The sequence below is a fragment of the Gilbertella persicaria genome (assembly GCF_025201335.1).
Source record: "Gilbertella persicaria strain CBS 190.32 chromosome Unknown B0P05scaffold_22, whole genome shotgun sequence".
Lineage (NCBI taxonomy): Eukaryota > Fungi > Mucoromycota > Mucoromycetes > Mucorales > Choanephoraceae > Gilbertella > Gilbertella persicaria.
Genome location: NW_026251983.1, coordinates 264,848 through 290,665, shown reverse-complemented (window position 1 = coordinate 290,665; position 25,818 = coordinate 264,848). Strand labels below are relative to the sequence as shown.

The 25,818-nt window shown below is 34.6% G+C and overlaps 8 protein-coding genes across 8 annotated transcripts; 4 read left to right on the top strand and 4 right to left on the bottom strand.

The window, feature by feature from the left end:
• Positions 1-407: 407 nt before the first annotated feature.
• B0P05DRAFT_458710 (uncharacterized protein) lies at positions 408-686 on the top strand (the record flags this gene model as incomplete). The annotated part of the gene is made up of 1 exon (XM_051573976.1): positions 408-686. A coding segment is annotated over one exon (279 nt), but the record flags the coding sequence as incomplete, so codon positions are not given.
• A 3,739-nt stretch (positions 687-4,425) lies between these two features.
• B0P05DRAFT_587640 (uncharacterized protein) lies at positions 4,426-4,844 on the top strand (the record flags this gene model as incomplete). Its single annotated transcript, XM_051582606.1, has 3 exons — positions 4,426-4,510; positions 4,558-4,688; positions 4,743-4,844. 3 exons carry the CDS (start codon positions 4,426-4,428, stop codon positions 4,842-4,844), a joined length of 318 nt encoding a protein of 105 aa, XP_051434448.1.
• A 258-nt stretch (positions 4,845-5,102) lies between these two features.
• B0P05DRAFT_511039 (uncharacterized protein) lies at positions 5,103-6,745 on the top strand (the record flags this gene model as incomplete). Its single annotated transcript, XM_051575606.1, has 3 exons — positions 5,103-5,895; positions 5,943-6,011; positions 6,076-6,745. Exons 1-3 carry the CDS (start codon positions 5,150-5,152, stop codon positions 6,743-6,745), a joined length of 1,485 nt encoding a protein of 494 aa, XP_051434447.1. The 5' UTR covers positions 5,103-5,149.
• A 572-nt stretch (positions 6,746-7,317) lies between these two features.
• On the bottom strand, positions 7,318-7,981 carry B0P05DRAFT_579594 (UV radiation resistance protein and autophagy-related subunit 14-domain-containing protein; the record flags this gene model as incomplete). Its single annotated transcript, XM_051581945.1, has 3 exons — positions 7,318-7,504; positions 7,548-7,713; positions 7,888-7,981. 3 exons carry the CDS (start codon positions 7,979-7,981, stop codon positions 7,318-7,320), a joined length of 447 nt encoding a protein of 148 aa, XP_051434446.1.
• Positions 7,982-8,495: 514 nt separating this feature from the next.
• Positions 8,496-10,438, bottom strand: B0P05DRAFT_543831 (WD40-repeat-containing domain protein). The gene is made up of 7 exons (XM_051578471.1): positions 10,314-10,438; positions 10,107-10,252; positions 9,687-10,063; positions 9,516-9,642; positions 9,236-9,458; positions 8,720-9,195; positions 8,496-8,679 (listed from the first exon to the last, which is right to left on the bottom strand). The coding sequence occupies exons 1-7, from the start codon at positions 10,369-10,371 to the stop codon at positions 8,548-8,550; spliced, it is 1,539 nt and encodes a 512-aa protein (XP_051434445.1). The 5' UTR covers positions 10,372-10,438; the 3' UTR covers positions 8,496-8,547.
• A 1,231-nt stretch (positions 10,439-11,669) lies between these two features.
• B0P05DRAFT_471183 (uncharacterized protein) lies at positions 11,670-13,847 on the top strand (the record flags this gene model as incomplete). The annotated part of the gene is made up of 6 exons (XM_051574601.1): positions 11,670-12,643; positions 12,690-12,737; positions 12,786-12,953; positions 13,006-13,224; positions 13,280-13,595; positions 13,650-13,847. The coding sequence occupies 6 exons, from the start codon at positions 11,670-11,672 to the stop codon at positions 13,845-13,847; spliced, it is 1,923 nt and encodes a 640-aa protein (XP_051434444.1).
• Positions 13,848-16,649: 2,802 nt separating this feature from the next.
• Positions 16,650-17,372, bottom strand: B0P05DRAFT_492017 (uncharacterized protein; the record flags this gene model as incomplete). Its single annotated transcript, XM_051575338.1, has 3 exons — positions 17,109-17,372; positions 17,038-17,078; positions 16,650-16,955 (listed from the first exon to the last, which is right to left on the bottom strand). Coding segments are annotated over exons 1-3 (549 nt in total), but the record flags the coding sequence as incomplete, so codon positions are not given.
• A 210-nt stretch (positions 17,373-17,582) lies between these two features.
• Positions 17,583-17,771, bottom strand: B0P05DRAFT_470916 (uncharacterized protein; the record flags this gene model as incomplete). Its single annotated transcript, XM_051574585.1, has 1 exon — positions 17,583-17,771. A coding segment is annotated over one exon (189 nt), but the record flags the coding sequence as incomplete, so codon positions are not given.
• Positions 17,772-25,818: the final 8,047 nt, after the last annotated feature.

The window sequence follows — 25,818 nt, the reverse complement described above, 5'->3', positions numbered from 1 at the left end:
ATTTTTTTTTTTTATAAAAAGGTACATGTACAGTATTTTCGGTTATATTTGCAAAGGTTATCATCTATAACACTATCACGAAAAAAAAGGAGCACAATGCTTCAAACTTGGCGTCAAATGTACAACTCCATTTGCTTTTTGTCTGTTTATTCACTACAGATACACATAATAGAGAGTTTTATTTAGTTGACTTGGTTCATTTTTTTTTCTTTTTGACATGTCGTAAATTAAGTGGCTGACAAAAAAAAAGATCACATCCTTCTAGTATTGCTCTTTTTTTCTACATCCAATTATCACTCAATCAGTCAAAAATATATATTACAAATCCACTTTCCCATTTTCGATACAACTTGGCGTCTAAAGACTTCAATGCAAGCGCTCAGACACCAAGGAGTACAAAGAGTTACTTAGTATATTACACCTGTATTGAAGCAATGTTCCAAAAGTTTAGCGGTAGGGGAAATGCACGATATGTAAATGGTATGGGTTGTGATATATACAACCAAGAGCGTTTAGTTATGGAATCGTCTGGTGGATCAATCAAGGAAAACATCCAGCACACAAGCAATGATACATTGAAGCAAATGCATAGTTCCATTGGCATTTTAAACTCTGATATAACGCATAAAATGGCAAGCTTTATCATTATGAAAAAATCATTGGCTATTAGGATACGACTTGTAAAAACTACGATAACTTCAGCAACGGCTTTCAATCAAAACGGAAATGGCTTTTTACTAAGGGATAGAAACTTGCGACATCCCAACTTGCTACGAAAATTGAACAAGGTGGTTACGAGTATCTGATTTAATATCAAATTTAATGGGTATTTTAAAAGAGTAAAATATCATGTATAATAAGTTGAAGGTTGAGCATGATGGAGTGATTGAAGTTGATGGAGATAGCTCTTCTCTTGTCTGTTCCAAAACGGTCGAAGAGTTAGCATCAAACAATCGGATCAAAAAGGCGATATGGACATGAAAAAGCTTTTTTTTTTTTTTTTTTTTTTTTTTTGATTTCGCTTTTCCTTTTTGTGCAGATGTACTACCTGAAAGAATTGTCCCATTACTATCATTGAGCTGGTTTAAAACTTTATGAACACAGTTTGTAGAGGTATGCCACAAGCTTCTGCCACTTTTGATATAGTGGCCCCTGTTTCCTGTAATATGTGTATAAAGCGTATCATTTGCTCAGGCCCATACTTTTTATATGTTTTGATTTTAGTAATAGTCATCTCTTCCAGCTCTAAAACCATTTCCTCCATTTTTTCCTATTCTGCACTCTGAAAAATATCTTCTACGAGGTACTCATTTCCCCTAAGCATCTCTATTCCCTCAGTCATAAAATCATTGTAGTCTTCGTCTGGAATATAGTTAACGCAATCCATTTTTAAACAGCCTATTTCTAAAAAAAAAAAAAAAAAAAACTACCTGTTTTTCTAAACTAAAAGAGGTTCGTTCTCAAATTTTTTGAAGACTTCCTAAAAATAAAATATAATTTTCAAAAGAAACTTCAATTGGTAACCGAAAATACTGTATCTTTGTTTTGAGAACCCGCATATTGAACATGCTGTCATTTTTTTGGATGATAGTGGTACAAATATCTGGTTACAAATCAAGTCTTTTCGGATGACTATTAATAAGGAAAGGATTAATGAGATGTGGGTCAAAGCAAGTTTGTATTTTTGGGAAAAAAGGTGCCTCAGGTCAAGTGATAAGAGCACTAACCTCTTCAATGTATTCATTTGACATAAGTCCCAGAGTAAGGGTTACACCAAAAATATGTTTTCTTCATGATCTTTTAATGTGCTACAGACATTGAACTGATAAAGATAAAGTTAAATATATAATTTGTCTTTGTGATATAGGCCGAGAGAATGACATCAATTGTAAGACATACTATGGAACAGTGACACAAGTATGCATGTCTCTGTTCATTATGTAATAAGTTCTCTTTGTATACAACAAAAAGATTATCTCGAAAGAGAATGACCAAAAAGTCAAATTAGGACATGAAAAATTAGAAATAAGGAATCTGTTCATTGCTTGAGCTCTATTAAATGTATGTATACTGTAGGGAAGCTGTGACATAAAAGTAGATAAACGATAACAAGTAATGTTTGTATTGTTTTCTAGAGCCCAATTTAGAATCAAAACAAACATATAAGGTTGGTTGGATTCACATCCAAAACGCATCCGTTTCAACAGTCTGTTTGTGGAGTAATGGCTCATTAAAGAATGGCAACTGTATGACTCTTTTTTTAAGCTTTTGCTCGTTATTACTACAGTCAATGCTTCGGTTATTTTTCATGTTACTTAAGTCAGCTATTTTAGATATGCAAGTTTTATTGATGTACCTATTTACAGTCTTTTTGACTTTTTACGTCTTCAGTAGCATCAAAGTATCATACACACAAAAAATGTCTACGGCGGAGACTGAAACCCGAAGCATTTCGATTATCTTGAACATCAGAAACTAAGTTTTTTTTTTTTTTAAAAAAACAAGCTTTTGATGAGAACGCCACGAAGACGTAGTTATTTGGCTTTGATTTACTGAAAAAAATTGTAGATCTAAACTTTTCGATCCTATTGGTATAAAAAATGTACCAGCTTTGCCGCTAAGATATTGGACTAGAGGGCAAAAATGCTTTTACTGTTTTTCGCTCATATCTTATTGTTTTGATAGTACAACTATCAAGCAAACACATTTACCAAGAACTATAGTATTCGACGCGCATTTTGAGTACTTAATCTTGTTAATAACTCTATTTTTCGTCCTGTAGTGTCAAAAAGAAGATCACAAGTTCAAAAAAAAATTTTAAAGTGTTTTATTTATTGCTCCACGTAGACGAATGTAAACTATTGTCAAGAAGTGGGCGCAAATTAAAGTGTTATAATATAAAAAGAAAGAAAATAATTGAGGTAGAAATAGAAGAGGTCAAGTATGGGCTAGATGATTTGGGTCATCTAGTTTATCATCTATCTATTAAAGTCTTGAGTTTATGTGTTTCTCTGCTATTTGTAGCTGCAGATTAACACGAGTTTGTTGCAGTAATCTTTGGGGATCAAATGGTACACGATCAAAGATAGACCTCCAGTGAGCCTTCCAAATTTCTGTTAATACGGCGAAAATTACGTCTTGAACAGTCAGATTGCTCTTTTGACAGTACTTGATAGGACGAAAGTCCAAGGATTGTATTGCCATAATTATATCGTCGATTGTACATCTTGGCCACAGGAATTCAAAAATCAGCTCACGCCAACACAAGTTCAAAAAAGCAAGATTTTCACGACTAATACCCTTTGGTTGAAAGGCATATTTTGACCATTTTACACATGTCGCTTTTTTTTGGCCTAAATCAACACCAAAGGTACCGTGAATGTTAGTAAACACTGCTTGTAGGTATTTGGCAGATTTGACAAAGTGTAAATATACTTTCTGCTCTCTTTGTACGGCTATGCAGTATTAAGTAATAATATGGAAAAGACATTGTTATTTTTGAGTTAGGTCGACTTTTTTATTATCAGAATATCCATATATCTTCTAGAAATATTGATTAAACCGATAATGCAATTACGTTCAGTAAAAAAGCAGACTGATGCCTAGAGATGTGTGTAAAACATGCTATACGTCAAGTATACACTCTCTCATGTAATTTCTTTTCATTATGCAACAGTTTCAATCGCATCAATACAGTTGCTCCTTTCCTCATTTCAACAGCCATAATAGAGCCAAGTAATAAGATTGAGACTCAATTGACTATCTTACGACTGTAGTTTTTTTTTTGAGTTTTGCTTGAGCCAAATACTTCTTTGGTTTTCTTGAAGGACTTTCTATATTACTAAACAATTCATTCAACAATCTATCCAAAATCCTTTTATAACAACTCGACATAGTCAGCACATATTGCTCTCTATATTTTGAGAAAAAACCCCCCCCCCTAGAGTGCATTTTCTTTACATTTGATAGAAACGTAGCCAATTTCTATTATACCGATTTTGACAGAGCATATTTACATATTACTGTAGAATGCACTTCAAATATTTGATCCGAAGAACATTCCATTTTATAAGGCAGGTAAATAGCCTGCGTATCATTGTTTTCTTTACAGCTTCAGGTGTTTCACATTAATATCGATAACTCTATTTTTTTATGCACTCTTGATCAATAGCAACGCTTCAATTACTAAAATTGATTGGTTCTGATCTGGACCTGATTTGAATAAACCTTGTAAAGATCAATTCACTAAAATAAGAAAAATAATATCGATTTATTGGACAATCCTACTGTGGTACAGAAAAAAGCCTTTTTTTATTGATAAAGATAGCAGATTCTACACTTTTTGAATACCTCAAACTTCTACCCTGAGGAGTTTCTATATAATTTTTTTTTCTCTTTTTTTTTTTCTCATCTCGAGTCTTTACAATGTATACAACACTAATCGAGAAACGCCAAGTTCAACACAATGACCGAGATCTTTCGTCATATACTAACCCTAATACGACTGCTGGTAAAGATAGTGATTTTGTATAGCTGTGTTGATTAAGCCCATAATAGCAGAGTGGATCATGTGTGATAATTTAATAGAGAATATGAGCTACAACTGCGAAAAAAGACCTTATATGACGATAGTTTTGATTGTCACTATACTCATTTTTATTATTTTAAGAAAATCATCTTATCTTCATGTAAGTTACTCCCCCCTCCCCCTTTATTGGACTAAACATGAATATTTTATTTAGAATTGGAGCTCATCAACACATCAAAGTCGACTTAAACAACAAGAAGAAGAAGAGGAAGAAGAACAAGTTGGATTAATGCAACGAGTAGTAAGTCTTGTTTGACAGTTTCAAGTGTTAATAACTACTCTAGTTTTAACAACCTCGGCTTAACTGAATTAACACATGATTCAATACCCTTTTCTTATCCCTTCATGCACACACATACGCACACATCCCCCTCACTTTTCATTAATTCACGTCATTTTTTCTATTAGACTATCTTACTTCTCTCGGCGAAGAATAGACAGTGAGAGAGGGAAGAAACAAAGAAAGAGGAGGTTGAATAATTTTTTGTTGAACATCCGCTTAATAAATGTGTATATATTTATACATTTCTATCTTTTCTTTTCTTTTCTTTTTCATTAACCATGCTTCAAGACATTAAGAATAGATTTAAACGCTCAACACCTTCATTAAGATCAATAGAAAGGGAAAAAGCTTCTCTTCCTCAGTACAGTGCTTCCACGCCAGTCTTAAATACAATGGCACCTACTCCACCTCGTCATATCGTTTCGCCCATATCCGCACGAAAGCTCGAAAAATCACCTGTCAACGCGAGCAGTAGTAGTAGCAGCAGCATTAGTAGAAGTAATAGTAGTATACAATTAAATGAATCTCATACTCAACACAATCGAACGAGCCAAAGCTCAGCTACTTCTAGTTCCACTAGTCTCTCTATGCCCCCAACTCCACCTATGACAGGACAAAAACCTCTTCGATACCCCTCCAATGTTAGTTTACCCATCTCCTTCAACAGTGATTACCTTATGAACCATAGCCATCTTAAACCCGGCAATAATGCTGAACTTTTATCTTATGACAAAACCATTAATATGTACCGAGAAAATGCCAAAAAAACCAATGACCCTAATCTTCAATGCGATCTCGCCATTTTTATCTATGAATCATGTAAAAGGAACCAAACTGCCTACATGGCAGAAGCAGTCAAGATGCTCAAGACACTCGCATTACGTGGCCATGCTGAATCTCAGTACTATCTCGCTAATATCTATGCATCCGGAGCCCTGCACAAATCTGGTGAACCTAACTTTAATAACGCATTTCCTTTATTTTTACAAGCTGCCAAACATCAGCACTCAGATGCTGCCTACCGGTAAGTTTATTTGTATTTGATTATTTATGCTCATCCTTTTTAAATAGTGCTGCTAAATGTTATGAAGACGGATTAGGTTGTCTCAAAAATAAGTCAAAAGCTGCACAATATTACAAGTATGAATTGAAACACAGTATAAAAGCGAAACTGTACTAAAAACAAACTTTTTACTAAAATTAGACTCGCATCTACATTAAATCATCCTGGCGCAATGTATAGACTAGGCATTGCAGCTATTCATGGCGATCTTGGCTTACAACGTAACGTAAGAGAAGGTAACAAATGGCTTAAAAGATCTGCCGAATCAGCTACACCCGAATATCCTCATGCACTTCATGAATTTGGCCTATTGCACGAAAAGGGATTGGATGGTATCATTTTTAAAGATCACACTTATTCCGTCAAACTATACAAAAGAGCAGCTGAACTAGGCTATTCACCTTCTGCTTATCGACTTGGTCAATGTTATGAGTATGGCTACCTAGGTTGTCAAAAGAGTGTAGCTACTAGTATATCGTATTATCATATAGCTGCAAGCCAAGGGCATCCTGAAGCGTGTCTTATTCTCTCTGCTTGGTATTTAGCAGGTGATCCTCCACAGTTGGCACCTTCTGAAGACAAGGCGTTTTATTGGGCCAAGATAGCAGCTGAGAAGGGGTTGCCCAAGGCTGAGTTTGCTTTAGGTTATTATGCTCAAGCTGGTATTGGTAGACCTCAAGACCCCCAAGAGGCCATTGCTTGGTATCAAAAAGCAGCCGAACATGGACATAAAGAAGCACAAAAGAGACTAGAAGACTTGAACAAGGCACCAAAGAACAGCACTCCATTAGTGCCATCTTTAGTTGCATAAAATAAAGTTTTATTTCTTTTTTCTAGGAAACCAATATCGCTCTAGACTAGAGGGACTATTATTGCTGGGTTGAGTTGTATTGTTTCCTAATGATTCCATCATATTAAGCACACCAGGCATAATAGATGCTGCACCCATTTGAAATAAACTTTCACCTTCATTACCGTTATGTGCTGTTCGTCCACCTAAGAATGGTGCCACTTCTACTAGACTCCATGTCTCATTTTGATTTGCATGCTCTTTTTCGCTGTCTTTTCGTTCTGGTTCGGATTGGTGTTGATAATGAACCATCACATCGTCTTCATCGTCGCTGTCTAGATAGAGTCCTTCATACTCTTCTTCATATTTTTGTTGAGGTCGCACTTTAAAGTATGCATCGCCCACTTGTGTTTTGATAGTCGTGTCGGATAAAAAAGCATGTTGTAGACTACTGCATCGATATCGCAACGTAGTAGCTCTTAATACTTGTTGGAAATCAATAGGGAAATCTAGATCACGCAAGCCTTGGTAATACAATGCGTGTGATTGGCTGTCAAATGAGTCAGTTACTAGTCTATCCATCTTTATGGTACTCACATGCCTAAGCCAGGTGCACGGCAACAAGCCATTAGACTTTGAAGCGTATTGACTACTTGACTCACTGGTATTTTGACACCTTGTGTATGGCATAGATAGGCCAAGTTGTAATTTAACATGGCCATGCCTACAACGAACCGCTTGAAGTTTTTATCGTCTTCCTCAAGAAACAAGGGAAATTTTCTAAAGAATCATTAGACTAGCTAAAAATACACACTTAGTCTACCTTGTACTGCTCCATATCTGCGTATTAGGCGGAATCATGCGAATATAATGCTGAATGCCTTTCTGAAAAATCATGAATGGTAATTTAATGCCTAAATAACGAACAACAAGGCCAAGCATATGAATGACAAGGCCAATAGGTGCATTCAATTCTTCTTTAGGATATTCTGGTCATTGCTTAGTCAATATACAATGTCAATGAGGGGACTTACTAGAGACATCAATGAGTCTTGTAGGCAATGTAACTCCACAGATATATAAATCATCTTTGCCTTCCATTGGCATCACAGTAGGCTGACTAAAAGGAGGCAATTCTACAGATGATTGTGGTGCAAGAGGACTCTGCAATGCTTGTGATTCTTCTACAACACCTGGTTTCAATTCAAACAAAGAAGTCACTTCTTTGACCAGAATACGTCGTGTGCCCACTGTCATTTTATGCGTCCTTTGCCATGCTTTTAATACTGAACTGGTATCTATATATGAGTCAAAAGAAGCCCTTTTTTTGCTATCTTCTAATAATCTTTGTTTTTCCTTGACTTGTCTCTCAAGTTCTTTTATAAGTTGTCGCTCTATAGACTCAGTTTTAATGTATACTATATATACAAGTCTAGTCTTACTTTTATTGCACTCGTTTGTCAAAGTAAGTTGGTTTTCTCTAATAGTTTCTAAACGTAAAGCTTTATGGTTTTTCTCAGCAATCAGACTTTGTATTGAAGTTGCTTTCTCAAGGAACCTATTGGCCTTTATCACTGCGGCATCCTTTTCTGCAATGAGAAAACCAATCTGTTCATTGTGTTTCTGTAACCTATACGTTGTATAAGCTATATTTAATACACTTTGTTTCTTACTTTTCTTTTATACAGTCTGTACAATAGAATTTACGGTGTGTAGTAAGACAATAATCACAGTTCATAATAAGAAAAGAAAAAGAAAAAAAAGAGGGCCGTTTTTTATGCAACTTTTTTTTTTATATGTGACTTTATAAATAAGAATAATAACTATGGTTTAATATTGTTGACAATCACTACTTGCTTATTCGAAGTACATGCTGCTATTTTATCACCATTCTTGTTAAAATGTACTTCAAATATACCACCATTTGCCTTGAAAGTCTTCTTGAGAGTACCATCCTATCCCTTATTAGTTTATAGCTAATGTCATCACATTTACCTTTGTATCCCACACATTTAACACTTCATCGAAACTACCAGAGGCCAATAAACGAGCATCAGGGCTGAAAGAGATGGAATAGACAGCCTCACTATGATTCTTCAAGACATGAAGACAAGTGCCTTTAAGTGCATCCCAAAGACGCACAGTAGCATCAAAACTAGCTGTAGCAAGTATTCTCGGTGAATTATTCGAATAGGGTGCCCATTGTATTGTGTAGATCTGTAGGCTGTGTCCTTTAATCTCTCGAACAGGCTCATCTGAGGACATGCTCCAGATCTTGGTAGTCATATCATCTGAACAAGAAGCCAAATACTGACCAGAAGGGTCCCAGCGGACAGCATTGACTTCATCTTCATGGCCTACCCATTTCTTAAGTGGTTTTGTTGATCCTACTTTACAGACATAGATCGTTTTATCAGAAGAACATGAAGCAAATGTTGTGTTATCCATCCAATCGACGTCCAAAATAGCCACTATGATTGTTATCAACGAAATAAGCAATAAGATACTTACAGCTATGGATATCAAATTGTTGTTTCATTTCGCCTGTTTCAGGATCCCAAACAATGGTTGTTGTGTCTGCACTACCACTCAATACGAGATCACCTCGCATATTCCATTTTAAAGAGAAAATAGGTCCACTATGATGTCCCATCACAAATCGCAATTGTCCCTTTTGAGTCCAAATTCTTGCTTGTCCATCATATGATCCAGTAACTAATAATGTTCCGGATGGCTATAGAGAAAAGAATAAATAAGTAAATAAAGAAACAGGGTAGTATGGTCATCTTACATTCCAATCAAGTGTAGTAACATCCTTATTGTCATTCAAGTTGGGCAAATGGTTTAATACAATAGGTTCCACTGGTTCTTCTTTGTTTGCTGGAACATTCCACAATCTAGCTGTAGCATCTCCAGAACTAGTGACATGATCAGTAATATACATGGGTATTTTATAGCTTACCCAGAAGCTAAAAGAGAAGGTAACACTGGATTCCAAGCACACGAAAATACTTCGCTTTGGTGTCCTTTGAGTACAGTGACACTCTCTTCTTTGATTGTAGTTGATTCTTCTTTTACAGATTCTTCTTCTTTAAAAGACGAACCGTTCGTTTCTTCTTTGATACGATCCTCTGTCTCTTCTTCTATCGTTTCTTTTCTGGCTCGCTTCTCTCTATCTTTTTGCTTTTTCTCTTCTTTACGTTGTCGTTTTGCTGAAGAAGTAGGTGGTGGTGGTTTCATGGTCGTCACAGGTTCGCTGTTGAATGTATTTCCAGTTAATTCGCAATGGTGAGGTTCTAGTAAAGAAAATGGCACGCTACACTCCACTAATTCACCTTCCTACAGATGATATAAGCTTTGATATATACAGAAGGTAACGTACCTCGTTCATATGAGCTTCGATTTCCATAAACTGTAAACCCTTATGAATAATGTTGATGAGCGCACCAGGCTGTATCTGAGCATCTCGATAAGTTGATTTTTCTACTTGACTTTCGTATTGGAAAGCAAAAGATGTATGTCGAAAGCCTGATAATGAATATAAATATAAATATATAAATGATGTATATGTTCCTATCGTATTTCTTACCTGATTCTTGTAGATATTTATATACAATGATATTAACTTCTTCACTTGTAAGTACCATTTTACGCTATATTTATATACACAGTTGAATATGTATAAAGTATATAAAAGTGAATGTAATATAGAATAAAGAAAAAGAGAGAGAAAAGAAGGAATAGACATTGCACGTTGGTTATATTGGAAAAAAACACAAAACAGAGTCACTTTTTTTTTTTTGTATGGGAAAAAGATCCGGGGCACTCTAACTTGAGCGGGTTGAAGGTTGTTACTGACATGCTTTATTCTTTCAGTTGACTATTGTAAAGAATGTTTCTCTTTATTGATGTCTTGGGATTTATTTTTGCTTGAGACTATGATGTAGCAATCCATTTTCTATGTCAAACTACAAGCTCATTGTGTTTGTCAACATTTTATCAACTTAAGCTTCTAAATGATTAGTTGGTATTGTTTGAGGTTAGGGAGATAGTAGCACTGTTAAGTGTATGTTCAAGTGTTTAAAAAAAAAGTCTATTTTATCAAATCAAGGCAGAGTAATTCAATAGGCTATATTTTTTTAATTGAAGAATCGCGTTTCGTTTGCTTGTTTATAATACTGTGCATTTATGAAATCAAGTAAAAGTTATCTTTAATGAACATATACATATATATATACATTTACATTGTCTACGAGAAACTGTTGTAAGTTTGATTTATCGGTTGCACAAATGATGAGTGCTTTTTTAAGACTCAGTACACAGTTTAAAAACGGAATGGGAGGGGAAGGGAAAGAATCTTTTTTTTCTTAGTTTTATCAACTGTCAAATCTTAACACGATATGGTTCAGCGTAGGTAATCTAAATCATGTAATTTGCATCTAGCTCATCGCATAATAGCAAATATCAAAATATATCCTCTATCTTACATTTCCTACAATGCTTATCAAGAACTTGAGCCCAAAGTAAAGTAAGTAGACACCCTCACTTTGTACGAATGATTTACTAATAATAGAAATAAGAGAACTTGCTAGAAAGACCAAGACAGAAATCAACTACAGCTTTGAAGAACAATACTTTGATGTTAGAGGGCGTTCACAACAAGCCTGTGATGATACGCAAGTATTTATCCTTACGCTTATGTATTTTAACACGCTCTCTCTTTTTTTTAAAAAAAAAACTATAGATCCAAGATTATCGAAAACAATCTTTTGCCTCAATTGGTAAGTGTACAAAACCATTCGTCTACAGCTCACCCTTTTTGTAGAATACTGTTGTTGATGAAAACAAGTTTATGGGTACTTTTGAGGACCTTGAATGTATTGCAACCACACCCATAGCTAGCCCTTGTACTTCCAGTACACCTGTCAGTCGTACATCGCCTCAAATGCATTACGCGGTTGGAAGACCTTTAGATTTGGATGCAGCTATGAAAATGAACAGTAGCAATAGAAGATCCAGTTACTATGAAACAGAAAGTGATGGATCCGACGAAGATGATGGTGAAATTGTGGAGACTTTTACTTTTGCAAAGAACATCCCCAACCCTAGAGATGTCTTGACTGGTCCTCCTGTCAACAATGCACGTCCTGCTGATTACTTGCGCATCATTGGCAACGATACAGATACTGAATGTAGCTTGATTGATAGACAAATCAAGATTGTAGGTACAAGCGAAGAGGCAGTCAAAGAAGCTCTCGAAAGATTTAGAAATCTTCAAACTATCTATAAACGTCGCAAACGAAACACAATTTGCGTACCTTGTATACACTGTCCTGACGATGGAGCACCTCCTTTTGGACTCTATTTCTGCAGCTTAGAAAGATACGCTCATCACCTTCATTTTGCAGATCTTTTGGAACCTCCTTCAGCACCTCTACATGTTATCATTCCATCCTTCAAAAACAATGCTGGTAGTTTCCAAAAGCCCTTTGAACTTATTGATGCGGTTCCAAAGACCATAGCACCTCTGCAACAACAATGGGTTCAACGTCAAGCACCCGTACGTTCTTCTTCTCAACAAAAACTCTCAATTGATGAAAGAATGAGGTTGGCTTCTTTGGAACATAAAAAAGCTTCCTTTGGTAATCCTAATTATGGTATGGCTCCTGATCAAAGACCTTTGTGGGGCGAAAACAAGACTTTTGTTGTTAATCCAAGTGCACAAAGTATAGCTAAGCAGCAGCAGCAGCAACAGGTTTCTGCTGCTCCTGCTGAGCCTGTTGATGATTTCCCTGCACTTCCAACTGCTCCTCGTGTAGCTATGCCAAAGAAAGGTTCTGCTCGTCGTGTGATGCGTTTAACAAGCCAAAAGGCATCTCCAGCTACTGCAAAGCAATCCCCTCATAACCATCTCAAAGCGTAAGTTGTTTGTCTGTTGATTATTGTATACTCACTATTGGTATAGTGTCAAAGAATACAATCTCTTTAATATCAAGTCTGCCTTAGAAGATGGGTAAGTTTAATTGTTGTTGTGAAATCATGATATTTATTCTTTCGTTAGTCTTACAGGCGTACGTGGATTTAAGGGCGATATCAAATTAAGTGCAAAACTTGGTAAAGTCTTTTGGAATAAAGTTACGCCCGAAATACAAAAGCAAATATGGAATTTCCAGGATTTAAAAGACATTTTGGTTAAAGAACACGGTATAAGTCCCAAATTCAATAATGTGTAAGTCCTTACAAACACGAATTGGCAAATACTTATTTCCCTTTTTTATTAGAACTACTAAATCAGATGATATTATTGCCAAAATGTCTGATATCTTGCCTTCACCTTACAGTCGTACTGCGTATTTTGAAATTCATGCACAAGCGCGTAATCAACCTCTTGTCCCTTATCAGCCTGTTGTGATGTACATGCACCAAGGTGTTGTTGAATTGAAAAAAGTAGTGACAAACACGAACAAAATTGTTGAAATCGATTGGGTATCACTTAAAAGGTATATATATATATATATATAAGCATTGTTTGTAACAAGATACTGATTTATCAAGTAGAAAATTCGACTTCCAAATGTTATTAAAAACTGAACAAACAACTCGAACTGATGTAAAGCCATACACTACTTTTATCAAGAAAGTCTCTGTCAGTCCTGTCACTCGTCAGATCACTTTTGAGAATGTACCTGACTTTTTAGAAGTTGAGTACATCTTGTTGAAGCAAACAACAAAATACAGAATTCATTTTCCATTTGTTGTTGAAATCACTCGTGTTGAGAAATTGCCTTTGTCTCCTCAAAAGTTTGGTAATTATGGTATTGATAAGATTCTGGGTGATACTGGTAAAGGTCAATTTTGGTACGATATGGAGGTAAGAAAAGAAAAATAACACTTGTTGGAGTACGTTTTACTTACATATTCACAGGTCTTTTATTCTACATATGACGAAATCTTTAAATCAAACCATAGTTTGCCTACTGGTAAACTTGCTTCTTGGACTGTACAAGACGTTTTAGGCAGTGGCAATGATGCTTCTGATGCCCTTGTGGAATACATTCGTTGTTTGTTAATGATTGTTGAGAAATGTGAAACTGCTGTAAATGCTCCTTCGTCTCAAGAATAATTAAAGTTTAACTCGATTGATGATATTTTATTACTGTGTTTGTTATACAATTTTATTATTTGTCATAGGTAAAATGATAACAAGGGAAGGAATACGCCGGGCTAAGGTTTCATATTCCTGTACTATCTTTTGTCAATTTAAAAGTAATGGGATTGATTGCCTCTCCAAGTGTAGGAAGCTGTTACTTTAAATAGGTACTTTCGGACAGAACCTGTTCATATTCTCTTTTACATTGTTGCCTATATTAGGCACTAACACAATATTAAGGAATTCGTTTAGTTGTTCAAAGTATGATTCAAATAGGACTTTCTCCGGAGGACGAGAAACTATTCGTCACGCTGGAATTTCGTTTATTTTCCTTACATCAATGTAAAAGATATTCAATATTATATAGTACCTACTTTTAAGAATTGCTTGATAAAAGCAAACTAACATTCGTCGATAATGATTTTCAGCGCTGCCAGAATTCCATGTAGACGCTTGTGATAATTTAGCTTTATTCTTACAATGTCAGTGTTAGGCAATCTGCTTGAGACATTCAAGAGATAGAATTTAGGTCTCTTGAGATCATGTAGTTGTCGCTCGGTTTAAAGATAAACAAGAATCTCCATGTCTATAAAGTAATTGATTATTCCAGCTGGTATAATCGCAGAAATAGAAAATTAGATAATAAAATGTTTTTTAAAAAAGAGCTAACATAAATTGTTGTTGAACGAATGCTCTACCAGTTAGAAAAAGCTCAGCAAGTAATTTTAATATATGAAAACCCATTTGAACAAATAGATCATATAGATAAAAATTTCTATTTATGTGTACTCAAGATTTGAATTCACCCTTAAATAGAATGAGAGTATAGTGGTATCAATGCTAAGGACGCAGCTCAGTCTTTAGAGTTTCGCCTTTAAACAGAAAATACATTTGAATCGAACGGCCTTAAATCAAGTGGCCAATATATACAATCCAAAAGGATTATAGCAGTAAAGAGAAAGTCTCTAACCAGCAACATACCTTACTTGATCACCCCATAGGCACCTGAGAAACCAGCCTAAGTGGACTGGTTAATCAGCAGACGTATAGACATAAATTGTTATGGCTAGTTTTTGATTACATAAGCTTCAGTGCAACTTCATATTTAAATATCGCCAAAGAAGCAACGCACTGAGCAGACACAGCTACACTGCTGGAATGCACTGATCTTCCAAGTATACAGAGAGAGAAAATAAGAATACAAGCTTTTTGAAAGTTATGAACTTGCCTTGAAAAGAACGTAGGAAGAAGACGGGGATGATTTTTTATAGAATAAAACAGTGCCACATTTGAAACTGAGTGGCTTAACCAATCAATCTGCTGCCCTGGCCATTCTGAAAGGTGCAGAGATAAGTGATGATCTATCGCCTTCCTTCTTTTTACATTAAAATACGCTATTCTTCAACTTGTATATATATATATGCAAAGTTTTACATGGCAAATACTATAAAATATTCCTCCTAACATTTAGGTGTTTTGAGATACGAACGTTTAGTAGGAACTGCTTCAAGGTTTCGTAAAACCTTTTTTTTTTTGCTTCTTAATTACAGCCGACGAAACTAGGTTGGGCCAATCATTTTTTTTTTGGTCATTTCCAAATTAGATTGGGACAGAGGTGCAAAATTGGGACACCAATAGGAAAATGGGACAGAAATGTGAAAATGGGACGCTTATGCGAAAACGGATCAAAGTGGAGCAAATCCAGTTTTAAACAAGATGTTAGTTTCTTTGTAGACCTAAAAAGATTATATGTTTCGCTCACCTTTTGTAGACGATACCAAAATGGAAATCAGTCAAAAGAAACTTAGACATAAAGAGAAATGGTTTTAGACTAAATACAAATATAATTATTTGTTTCCTACCTGTAGTATCTTTAAGTTAGTCACCAAAAGGGCAACAAACAGCCACGTTCTATGTGGCGCTTTGCCTATTAGGTCGAGAAAAAAACAACTGGTCGTCCACTTCCAGACCAGATCTGTGCTGAAATATATGTCATGTTTTTGCTTGCTAAAACATCTCTATTCCAATATATATTACAGTTGTTGCAAATTAATATACTATGGAATGATATGCCTTGATCACGGTGATTGCGAACGTTCATCTGGTGGCATGTGTCACAAACTTATGTATTTTATGCACAAGAATATTCAGAGTCAATGCAATTTAACAGTATGTTAAAAGACTTACAGATGACGTACGGAATTCGTCTATGTCCAACACTGATAGCTCGCCTAACTTCTCTCGTCTTTTTGAATGTCTGTATATAATTTCAGAGACACCAACACGCTTTCTTCTGAATCTGACATGGCTTTTTCCTTTCATGCCGTTACCAAAGATTATTAAAGGCATTTTTTCCCCATCCATTTCCGTAAAATCATTCTTATGTAAGGGCCGTCTAAGTTGGAAGAAGCTTAATATATAAACACTATAAGTAATAGAATGCAATTATGTTACGTTATATCAACTGGGAGGTGGGGAATCCTTGGATTTCGCCTGTTGAGTATTTTCTTTCTTTTTCGTCGGTTGGACTTTGTTCTTTTCCTTTATACTGGATTGTACTTTTTGCCACCATTTAACAAAATATTAGCAGCTTCATCTAAGGCACATTGTCGGCCAGCGTAGTTTTTCCATCTGATTGAGGCCGTCCGGAAGCTGTAGAAACCAAAAAAATTGGGCAGGTGTGTCGTCATGTAATTTACATGTACCTCATAGTTATCCACGCTTGATGTTTTTGGGGTGGGGATTCTTGTCTCCAGCTCCTTTAGCTCTTGTATTGTCTTCAACTGATCTTCTTTTTCTGGTCGGTTAGGTGATCCTGACATGGAATAGTATTCTTTGCTAGACAGTTTCCTGACTTGATTCTCACCATAATAGGCGATATAGCGACTGTTTCTATTGGGGTCCAAGAAACAAGGATTGAAGTGTTCATCGATTCCGCCCTGGTTAAAGTCACTAAGCTCTGACACAATTTTATCTTCGTTTGGAACTTGAGGTATATTTCTCGCGAAATTGATACGACAGGTATAGCCATCCGTATATAAACTATTGAGAAACATTTTCCCTTTCTGTCTTGGAAATTGTTGTAACTCTAGTAGGCTATTGTTATATATCATAAATGATATATTAGCTGCCTTTTTTGGTGCATTTAGAAGTGTAAGATTACCTGTGGATCTTCAATTTCGTAAAATCAAATAAATCAAAAAAAAAAAAAAAAAAAAAAAAAAAAAAAAAAAAACGTTGCGCAGCAAGTGAAAATTGACTCTCGTTATTCTCTTTTGGGATTTTGGCTTCATGAAAAAGAACATCAATATCTTTGCGGTCAATTTTAATGAAGCGCCATTTGGAACTCGGGTTCTGGAAAAGCGAAAACAAGCGAGGTCGTTGCTCTTCTGACAGTGTCTCTTGTATTTGTTTATAGTATTGCAGTATATGTTTCATCACATTCAAAACTGACAACGGGTTAGTGGTCACTGTCTCCCTTGAACAGGGTAAGTAAGGTATTCTATTTTTAATGGGCTAGATTTCGGTGTTCAAGAACAGTTGAAGGTCTGGTGCGTTATCAAGTTCATTTTGAGTCAAAAAGTCTTCAGGCAAATCAGATCTGGTAGCGTTCGTCAGCACCTCGTTCAAGATATAACGGTAAGTGATCTTTTTTTATGACGGACATGTTCATATCCTAATAAAATTGGTTAGATTTTTAAACTTTTTTCATGTGAAGTAAGTACTTGCAGGATATCTGATTTTCAATTTGAACAGAAAAAAATTTCCAGCATAAGTTTCATAATTTTCAACATAGAAATTACTGTAGGCAGTTACTAAACTTTCACATGCAGACGATACTATTTGGCCATAGCCCACCAAGCCACCTTTTTGTACAAGCATATTAACATTTTCCAGATCTTGTAAACGGTTGAAAATTGCCTCGAGGTTGGGAAGTGATGGATAATAGTTTTGGAGTTGGTGAATATTGATGTTGCAAAAGAGTTGATTAAAGATATATTTGGAGATATGTTCCACACTGTTTGAGTGTACTAATAAATAGTAATTAACAAATATTTGTGCCTGATAGATGACAGCACGAAGGAAAGTAGACTGTCTAACGATTATGTTCTGGTAACGCTCTAGTCTTTTGGGGTCTTCTTGTTTATGCCTCAGGAACAACTTGAGAGTTAAAGAAGTTGTGTACCTTTGATGGGAGTTAGGAAATGCTCTCTCTAAAAGCTCTTTTATGCTGAATTCGTGATTGGGACAATCTCGCGAGGTAGCACGTGTATGCCCTGACTGCCCGCAAGATGTACACACGGTATTAGCTCTTGATGAAGGCCCCGCCTCTGATTCCTTTCTTCGTTTTCTTGCGTCCGCTTTAGCTCTCTTTTCTTCGAATGTGTCTTTTCTTTTTTGACCTATAAAATGGCTTAGATAATGTATTACACGATTCTTTTAAGAAAGTTTTACCTCTTCTTCATGCTGGATCACCCGTATTTCTTTGTTCTTGCACTCCTTCTTTGAGTTTCAATTGTTTTTTGTTTCGTATTAGCTCTTCGGCTGCTGGGTAGAGTACTGGTCTCATGTTGTTTTTTTTTATAAAAAGGAACAAAACAAAAAAAAAAGGAAAAATATTGATTTATTATTTGGTCTAAAACCATTCTCTTCAGGGAGAGTCAAATACTTGTAGAGTTCAAGTTGTAGGGTTTTATTAGTAATATTGTATTAACCAATAAAATTACATTTTGTCGGTTACTTTTTGACTCTACCTGTAGACTTTCTACATCGCCAACAAGTTCTTTACCTTCCAGCCCTACTTTTTCCAGGTTTGTCTCGATCTTCTTAGTAGCTAGGTCTTTCAAAGATGCTTTTGGCGTAATGAAATAGTATTAAAAATATACACCAGGGGAAAACCAGTAACTTCGAAATATGATTTTAAAGCTCATCCCAAGTCAAGATATGATCTTAAAAAAAATAGTATTTTTAAGGATTGCTTAACTTTTTCTGATTTTATTGAATTTATTTAAATTATATAATTACCAATCGATCTGACGGGTTTCTTTGAGCAAAGAGTAAAAAGGTTAATAATAGATGCCTTTTTTTTCCTCTTCTCTTACACTTTATTTCAATTTTTTTTTTTTTTTTTACAAAACTTTTATTTCAGTAAAACAATTAACAGTATGTTTATTATATTCCAAAAAGTTTAATCTTATCACAATAATTGTGAATCCAGTAACTAGTTTATAACATGTATTATCTAAAACAAGTACATAATATACTAACGGGCGTTAATTTAGCATTCGAAAGAGCTCGATAGAAATAAATAAGGATCGGTAATGTTTTTAATGAAAGCAAAGTTTAATGAATAACTTGTTTAGAACTCGCCTTTTCTCTTCATCTATTATAATTCTTTATATATGCATACCGCCAAAGGTATGTATTAAGTCTGTCTTCTGTATCGGATACACGTTTGAACTGTGAGTGTCATTTTTTCTTCGTTTCAAAAAAAACATTTTCTGATACTTTTCTTTTTTAGTCTGATCAAGAGCTTCCGGTTGCCCTGACCTTATCAATTGTATTATAAAGTTTCCGTTATATTGAAACTCACTCATAACATTAGAATATATTTTGTTTATTATTGCATTGCAATATGCCTTTTTGTTCCTTTTTTTCTAAATAAAAACCAAAATTTGCAAAAAAGCATTCTATTCAGTCCATTTTAATTTTGGCTGTGACCAATTTTTTTTTGGTTTTTTTTTGGTTTTTTTTTTTTTGGTTTTTTTTTTTGGTTTTTTTTTTTGGGTTTTTTTTTGGTTTTTTTTGGTTTTTTTTGGTTTTTTTTTGGTTTTTTTTTGGTTTTTTTTTTTTTTTTTTGGTTTTGAGCGGATGTCTTATTCCATGAGCCAGTGATAAAAGAGTGTACATGGATCAGGTTCAGGCGCAAATTCCGCATGCGGTTTGAGGCACATCTGATTGAGAAGAAGTAAAACGTTAAGGAGGTTAGTTCATCGTGGCTTCCAATATTGGAGTAAGAGTTGCTTGCCAATTTTCCAAGTAATAGTAGCAGACAAATTGTATACAATTATTATCTCATTATTATTTTAGCAAACATATAAATAGTCAATACAGTTTTTCTTCGCTATACAAACCGTCAAGTTAAAAAATTTAGAGTTTCAATCCATCGACAAAGATAATCTATGTTGCAAAATTGTTGAATAAATTAACTCTTTAGCTTATTCATACAATACTAAAGCCTGCGAGAGTTACAATAAACTTGTCATATTCACTACTTCTACATCCGAATCTATTGGTGTGGTTGCGGCTAATCGTGGAAGTCTCTTGCATTTATTTATTATGATGTACTGTTATATTTGGGAGATATTCAAGCTTATTAAATATGCAGGGTTTTTGTTCATTGAGTATCAATTGAACAACAAAAACTGCTATATTATTGTTCGAAGAAAATCATAGCTAGAATTCTTCATGTGCTTTTTAATTATCACACTTGAAAAAAAAGCACTCTTTTTACAGTATAAGTATTTTGTTTTAGTCAAGAAAAAAATCAAAAAAAAAAAATGTTGTGAAAAAATCAACATGAAATTAGCATAAAATCATTAAAATATTAATAAAGAAAATAATGTTTTTTCTTAAAGCTTATTATTATTGCTCCAAGTAAAGTTATTCTAAAGGCGCTCAAGAAGGGGGCGCAATACATAAAGAATTATATTAAATTGATATGTGTCAAGTAAACTAGATAGAATGAAAGCAAAGGTAGGCCACTGCTATGAACGGGATAAAGTGAGAGAAGGACTACGGTCGTATGTACACTTGCTTCTGATCTGCAAACAGCCATAAAACATTATGTGTTTTTGATAGGGTCAAGTAGGCATTAAAGGAGATGTTGTTAAAGAAAAATCTCCAGTGTGATTTCTAGACTTGCAAAAGGGCGGTAATGTCAACAACTGTTAAGTTTTTTCTGTGAGAAATCTATTTTGGAGAAGTTTAATGTAAGAAGTGCTTGATTGATATCCTCGACAGTACTCACAGTATGATATAATCACCAATAAAATGGTCAAATCAATAAGTCAATTGGAATCAGAATGGCCAAAAAGAAGTTACTTTATTAAAGGTTATATTTGTATTGTATTTATACTGTTTGTATGATGATTGATTATCCCTGATTTGGAACTAAGTGTGTATACACTAGCTAATCGGTTGAATGGATTAAGATACACAAGAACTGGGTACATGATCAGGGCATAGACCACGTCTACCACTGGTATTGATGCAGATGTCAGTTTGTGATTATGTGATGGTCTGATCTTTAACATGTTTAAACTAAGATAGAAGACATCCATCGAATCTGCGGATAAAACTGTGACTGAAAGGTATATTTATACATGACGTTAGTACTTGGTCTTTTAGGATACAACTAGTGTAAGAAGGGATGAATAATGCTGTGTATACAACACATAGGCCACAGAAACTCAAAAATGAGATTGCAAAAAATAGTGTTTTTTTTTAGGTTTTTGTCAGTGTTCCGCGTAAACCCACTCGAATGATAGTCGGAAGGCAGCCACACATTCAAAGAAAAAGAGAATTAAGTAATATATAAAAGAAGGTATACCATGAGACACGAATTATAATCTTGTACTCACATTCTTTTCCTCAGCAAAGGGCAACAAGGCAATACGAGTTTTTGTAAAATAGAGTAGGCATCAATAAGGACTTGATCAAAGACAATTCTCCAGTATGTTTTTCAAATTTGTACGAGAGCGGTGGTAAGAATTTCAATGACATTTAAATGTGGTTTTTGAGAGTAGTCAATATATGTGAGGTCTAAGAAGAGGAGAGCTTTGATGACATCCTCTATAATGAACTTGGGACACAGAAATTTGAAGATCAAGGTATTCCAGAAGAACGCTTTAGAGATGTCAATAAATTAGGAAATGTTAGTCGTCTAGAAAATAGTATCAAAAGATGTTAACGGCAAAATATTTATTTGTTTTGAAATTCGCTAACATTTATGCCGACATGACAAGTATGCCATTTGTGTACTTGAAAAATATTTTTTGAGAAATAATAAAAAACGTTATTTCAAAATTAAGACCATTACTCTAAAATAAAGCAAAAATATTTTCTGCGATGACAAACAATAAAAAAAGAAAGGATTTTCTAATTTTCTGCTTAAAATTAAAAAAAAAAGCTTGCTTTTCTGTTTTTCTGTTTTGAATTAATAAACGAGTCTACCAACCAGTAAACTAAAATTCTGAAATTACTATCCAGTAGACTTGTTTATTAATTCAAAACAGAAAAACAGAAAAGCAAGCTTTTTTTTTTAATTTTAAGCAGAAAATTAGAAAATCCTTTCTTTTTTTATTGTTTGTCATCGCAGAAAATATTTTTGCTTTATTTTAGAGTAATGGTCTTAATTTTGAAATAACGTTTTTTATTATTTCTCAAAAAATATTTTTCAAGTACACAAATGGCATACTTGTCATGTCGGCATAAATGTTAGTGGAGTTTAAATTAGTTAAACATTCTGAAGATAATGGGGGGGGTCTGGTGTATCCATTAAACTCATCAAAGAGTTCTGATATGCTATTCTCTATCAATACAACGTAATCAATTACATTTTTTTTCATTAGTGAAATAAGTCTTCTATTGAATGCATTTTTCTTCCATTGCTTGCGTTGTAGTGTATTGGTGTCAACAACACTTGTTTCTTTAATTTCCTAGAACCAATCTCGAGCGCACCTGTCTAATTTACTGGCGACTGGTTTGACTGCCTGGAGATAGCCCTAAGTTGTGTTACTGTGGCGCATATCTCTTTCATACACATGTTATCCAGTACCTTAATATGTATACTATGCTCAACCAACTCACAGCATGTGTCAAATAAGCTTCTGTACATTTCCTTCTATCATAGATGTTCTCCATAAATCATGGTGCTGCGAATGCTTTGCTCTTTCCGACAACCAATTAGCTATTTCTCTTCCTTCTTTGATTGCAAACATACATCCACAAACATCATTAAATCAACACTTTTTTCTCTGTGCGTTTTTTATCCTTGTTTTTTTAAAGGGAGTTTTAGTCTTAGTCTAGTTTGATTTAGTTATTCTTATGAATTGACTAAATTAAGCCGTGTCATCAAAATTGCTTTTCATGTAAAATCAATAAATCTGACGAAACTTATGCAGATACACAAGTTTACCATTTGTGTTGATAAGAGAAAAATAATTCTAAAGAACTAATTCCAAGTGAAAGCCAATTTTCCTTTTCTTTTTCTTTTTCTTTGCTTGAGTGAGATCAAATGGAGACATAAAATCTAAATTTTTCTAATTAAATTTTTATTTTTTTACTTCAAAACTATAAAATAAAATGCAAAAAAAAAAAAAAAAAAAAAAAAAAAAAAAAAAAAAAAAAAAAAATTGTTGTTATCTGCTCATTCATGCTCATCCATGATTACGTATGCTTATCCATGTTCATCCATGCTATTCATTGCTATTAATTACCATTAAATGACATTTAATGATGAATAACAGGCCTTGATTGGTTTTCAGTCCTAAAGATTGGCTTTTAGTCCTAAAGCTTTGTATTTGAGGTAAAATAATCCTATGTTAGACTTGCATATTCGTAGTCTATCTGATGCAGTGGTTGTCTATCGTTTAAATATACATATATATCTCAGTAAATTTAAAATTCAATAAAATAATGTAGTAACGAAAAAAAAAATACTGTGAGTTAGGTGATGTTTTTTCAAGACAAAATACCATTGATCTCATTAAATCATAGAAAAAATTAATAGCCAGATTGGAGTTGTAAGTATATGGCAATTTATGTTTTGCGCATTGAGAGATGTAGAGCTAAATATTTACTTACTAGTCAATGCTTATTGAAAAGGACTTCTTTTCTACCATTCACTGTGTACAGTGAGCTCTGAATGCAGATTTGAAGGTAATGTACAAATGGAGACAACTTTTTCATCTTGGTGAACTCGTTTTCTTTTTCTCAAAAGTATCTAGAGATAGTTTCACCTCACACCGGTCGGATCAAACTTACATTGGGCCAATCTGACATTTCAAAGATTTTTGAATTGGCTCTTTTTTTTATCTTCAAAAGCTCTTGTGAACTCGCTTCCATGGGGCAGACAATAAATTTCATTTAACTACCAAACCAATGATAGCCTTTAACTCCCAAACTAAAAAAAAAAAAAAAAAAAAAAAAAAAAAAAAAAAAAAAACATGTTTTGAACAACAACAAAAAATAGTCTTGTTGATAGTCTAGCTGTCGAGCAATGACGCATCAAATAATGGCATGTTCAAACTGTGTTTTGAGCGTTTTTACCCTTAGAGATATAGGCATTTTGTAGTCCAAATGGGGGAGGGGGTAGGCGAGCATATAACATATAGAATAGCTGTGTGATAGGAGCCAAAATAGAGCAATTTTAATTTCTCTTCCCACTGTACCCAACATGGGGTTTTTGCCTAAACTGCATAAAGACGCAGTTAATTGGCTTTGGTGTAATAATAGAAGTTGTAAGTCTTTGCTTTTTGCTTTGTTGATGCAAAGAACACAGCAAATCTGACAGTAGAATGTTGAGCAAATAGGCAACATTGTTTTTGAAGTTCTTCGTTATTACCTCGTCATTTTTACAGTAGGATTAGCAAGCAAATACATTCACTAAAAACTGGAGCATCTGGTGCATATTTTGAGTATTTAAAATAGTGGATGATTTTATTTTTCGTCTTGTAGCGTTAAAGAGACGATCTGAAGTCGTCAAAAATTTTTTTTTCATAATGACTAATGCGATTCATCGTCTCTAAAGTTGTCAAGTTGGACATTTTTATGAGTAATACCCTTCACTTTTGAGAGATTTTTGGTTATCTTTTACAAGCCACTTTTTTTTGTCCAAATCAACTGTAAAGGTACCATGGATGTTGGTAGACATGGTTTGTAAATATGATAGCATTCATACCACCTTTATATGTCCAAAGAAACGAGAAGATTTGTATGCATTGTCGTCTTTTTCACTGTTGAAGCATTTGTTTGTCTGATGTCTCTATGACATATACAAGTAATGCACTTTCAGCTGTTTATTCAAATAGAATACCTCATCAGAAGGCACTTGATTCCTTGGGCTTGTAAGTCTGGTGATAATGAGTATTTAATTGAGACTTATAGCTTAGGTGATAGCACTCCATCTACTGTTTTGAGGCTGTTAGCTTCATCATTTTAGATAAGAGCTACATCGAAATCTTTGGAAAGTGTTGAAGTACTGAGTCAGAAATAATGAAACGGTAGATGCAGAAGTACTTTGTTAAAGAGTAAATGAAGGCAGCGAGAACGCTTTTGCTAAACATATACAACATTTCATTTAGCACTCGACATATGCATTCCCTAAACTCTTAAATAAGAAGCCTTTGTAATCGTTCTGATATTTGGTCAAATCATCATCATCTCAAAAGCGAGCAATTTATTTTTAACACTCATTCTTATTGTAAATTAGGCCATAGCTCCTCCCTTCCTATACCGCCTGATCCCTGCCTATCACCTAACTGGAAACGCTTTTGGTCTCTCAAAATCCCTCTCCCTGCTCGCAATGTTCTTTACAGGATGCTTCACAACAAAGTCAACAACCGTTTTTACCTACATCGTCTTATGCCCCATACAGTTCCTAATAACTTTTGTATCCACTGTCCTTCAAGTCTCATTACTTCCATTGATACCCTTGATCACTTTTATTTCTTCTGCCCTATCAAGTATGCTGTTTGGTCTCATGTCTTCTCCAAGTACATTAATCCCAACATCCGTGCACCTTCGGTCAATCTCCTATGTCAAGTCCTCCTCCTTCGGGTTGTTATCCCTCGTGTTTCTCTCCTCCATTTTCCTTCCTTAAGTACCTTCCAAATCTTTGCATGCACTGCTCTAGCCCTCTGGCAAGCTCACTGGCAATCTG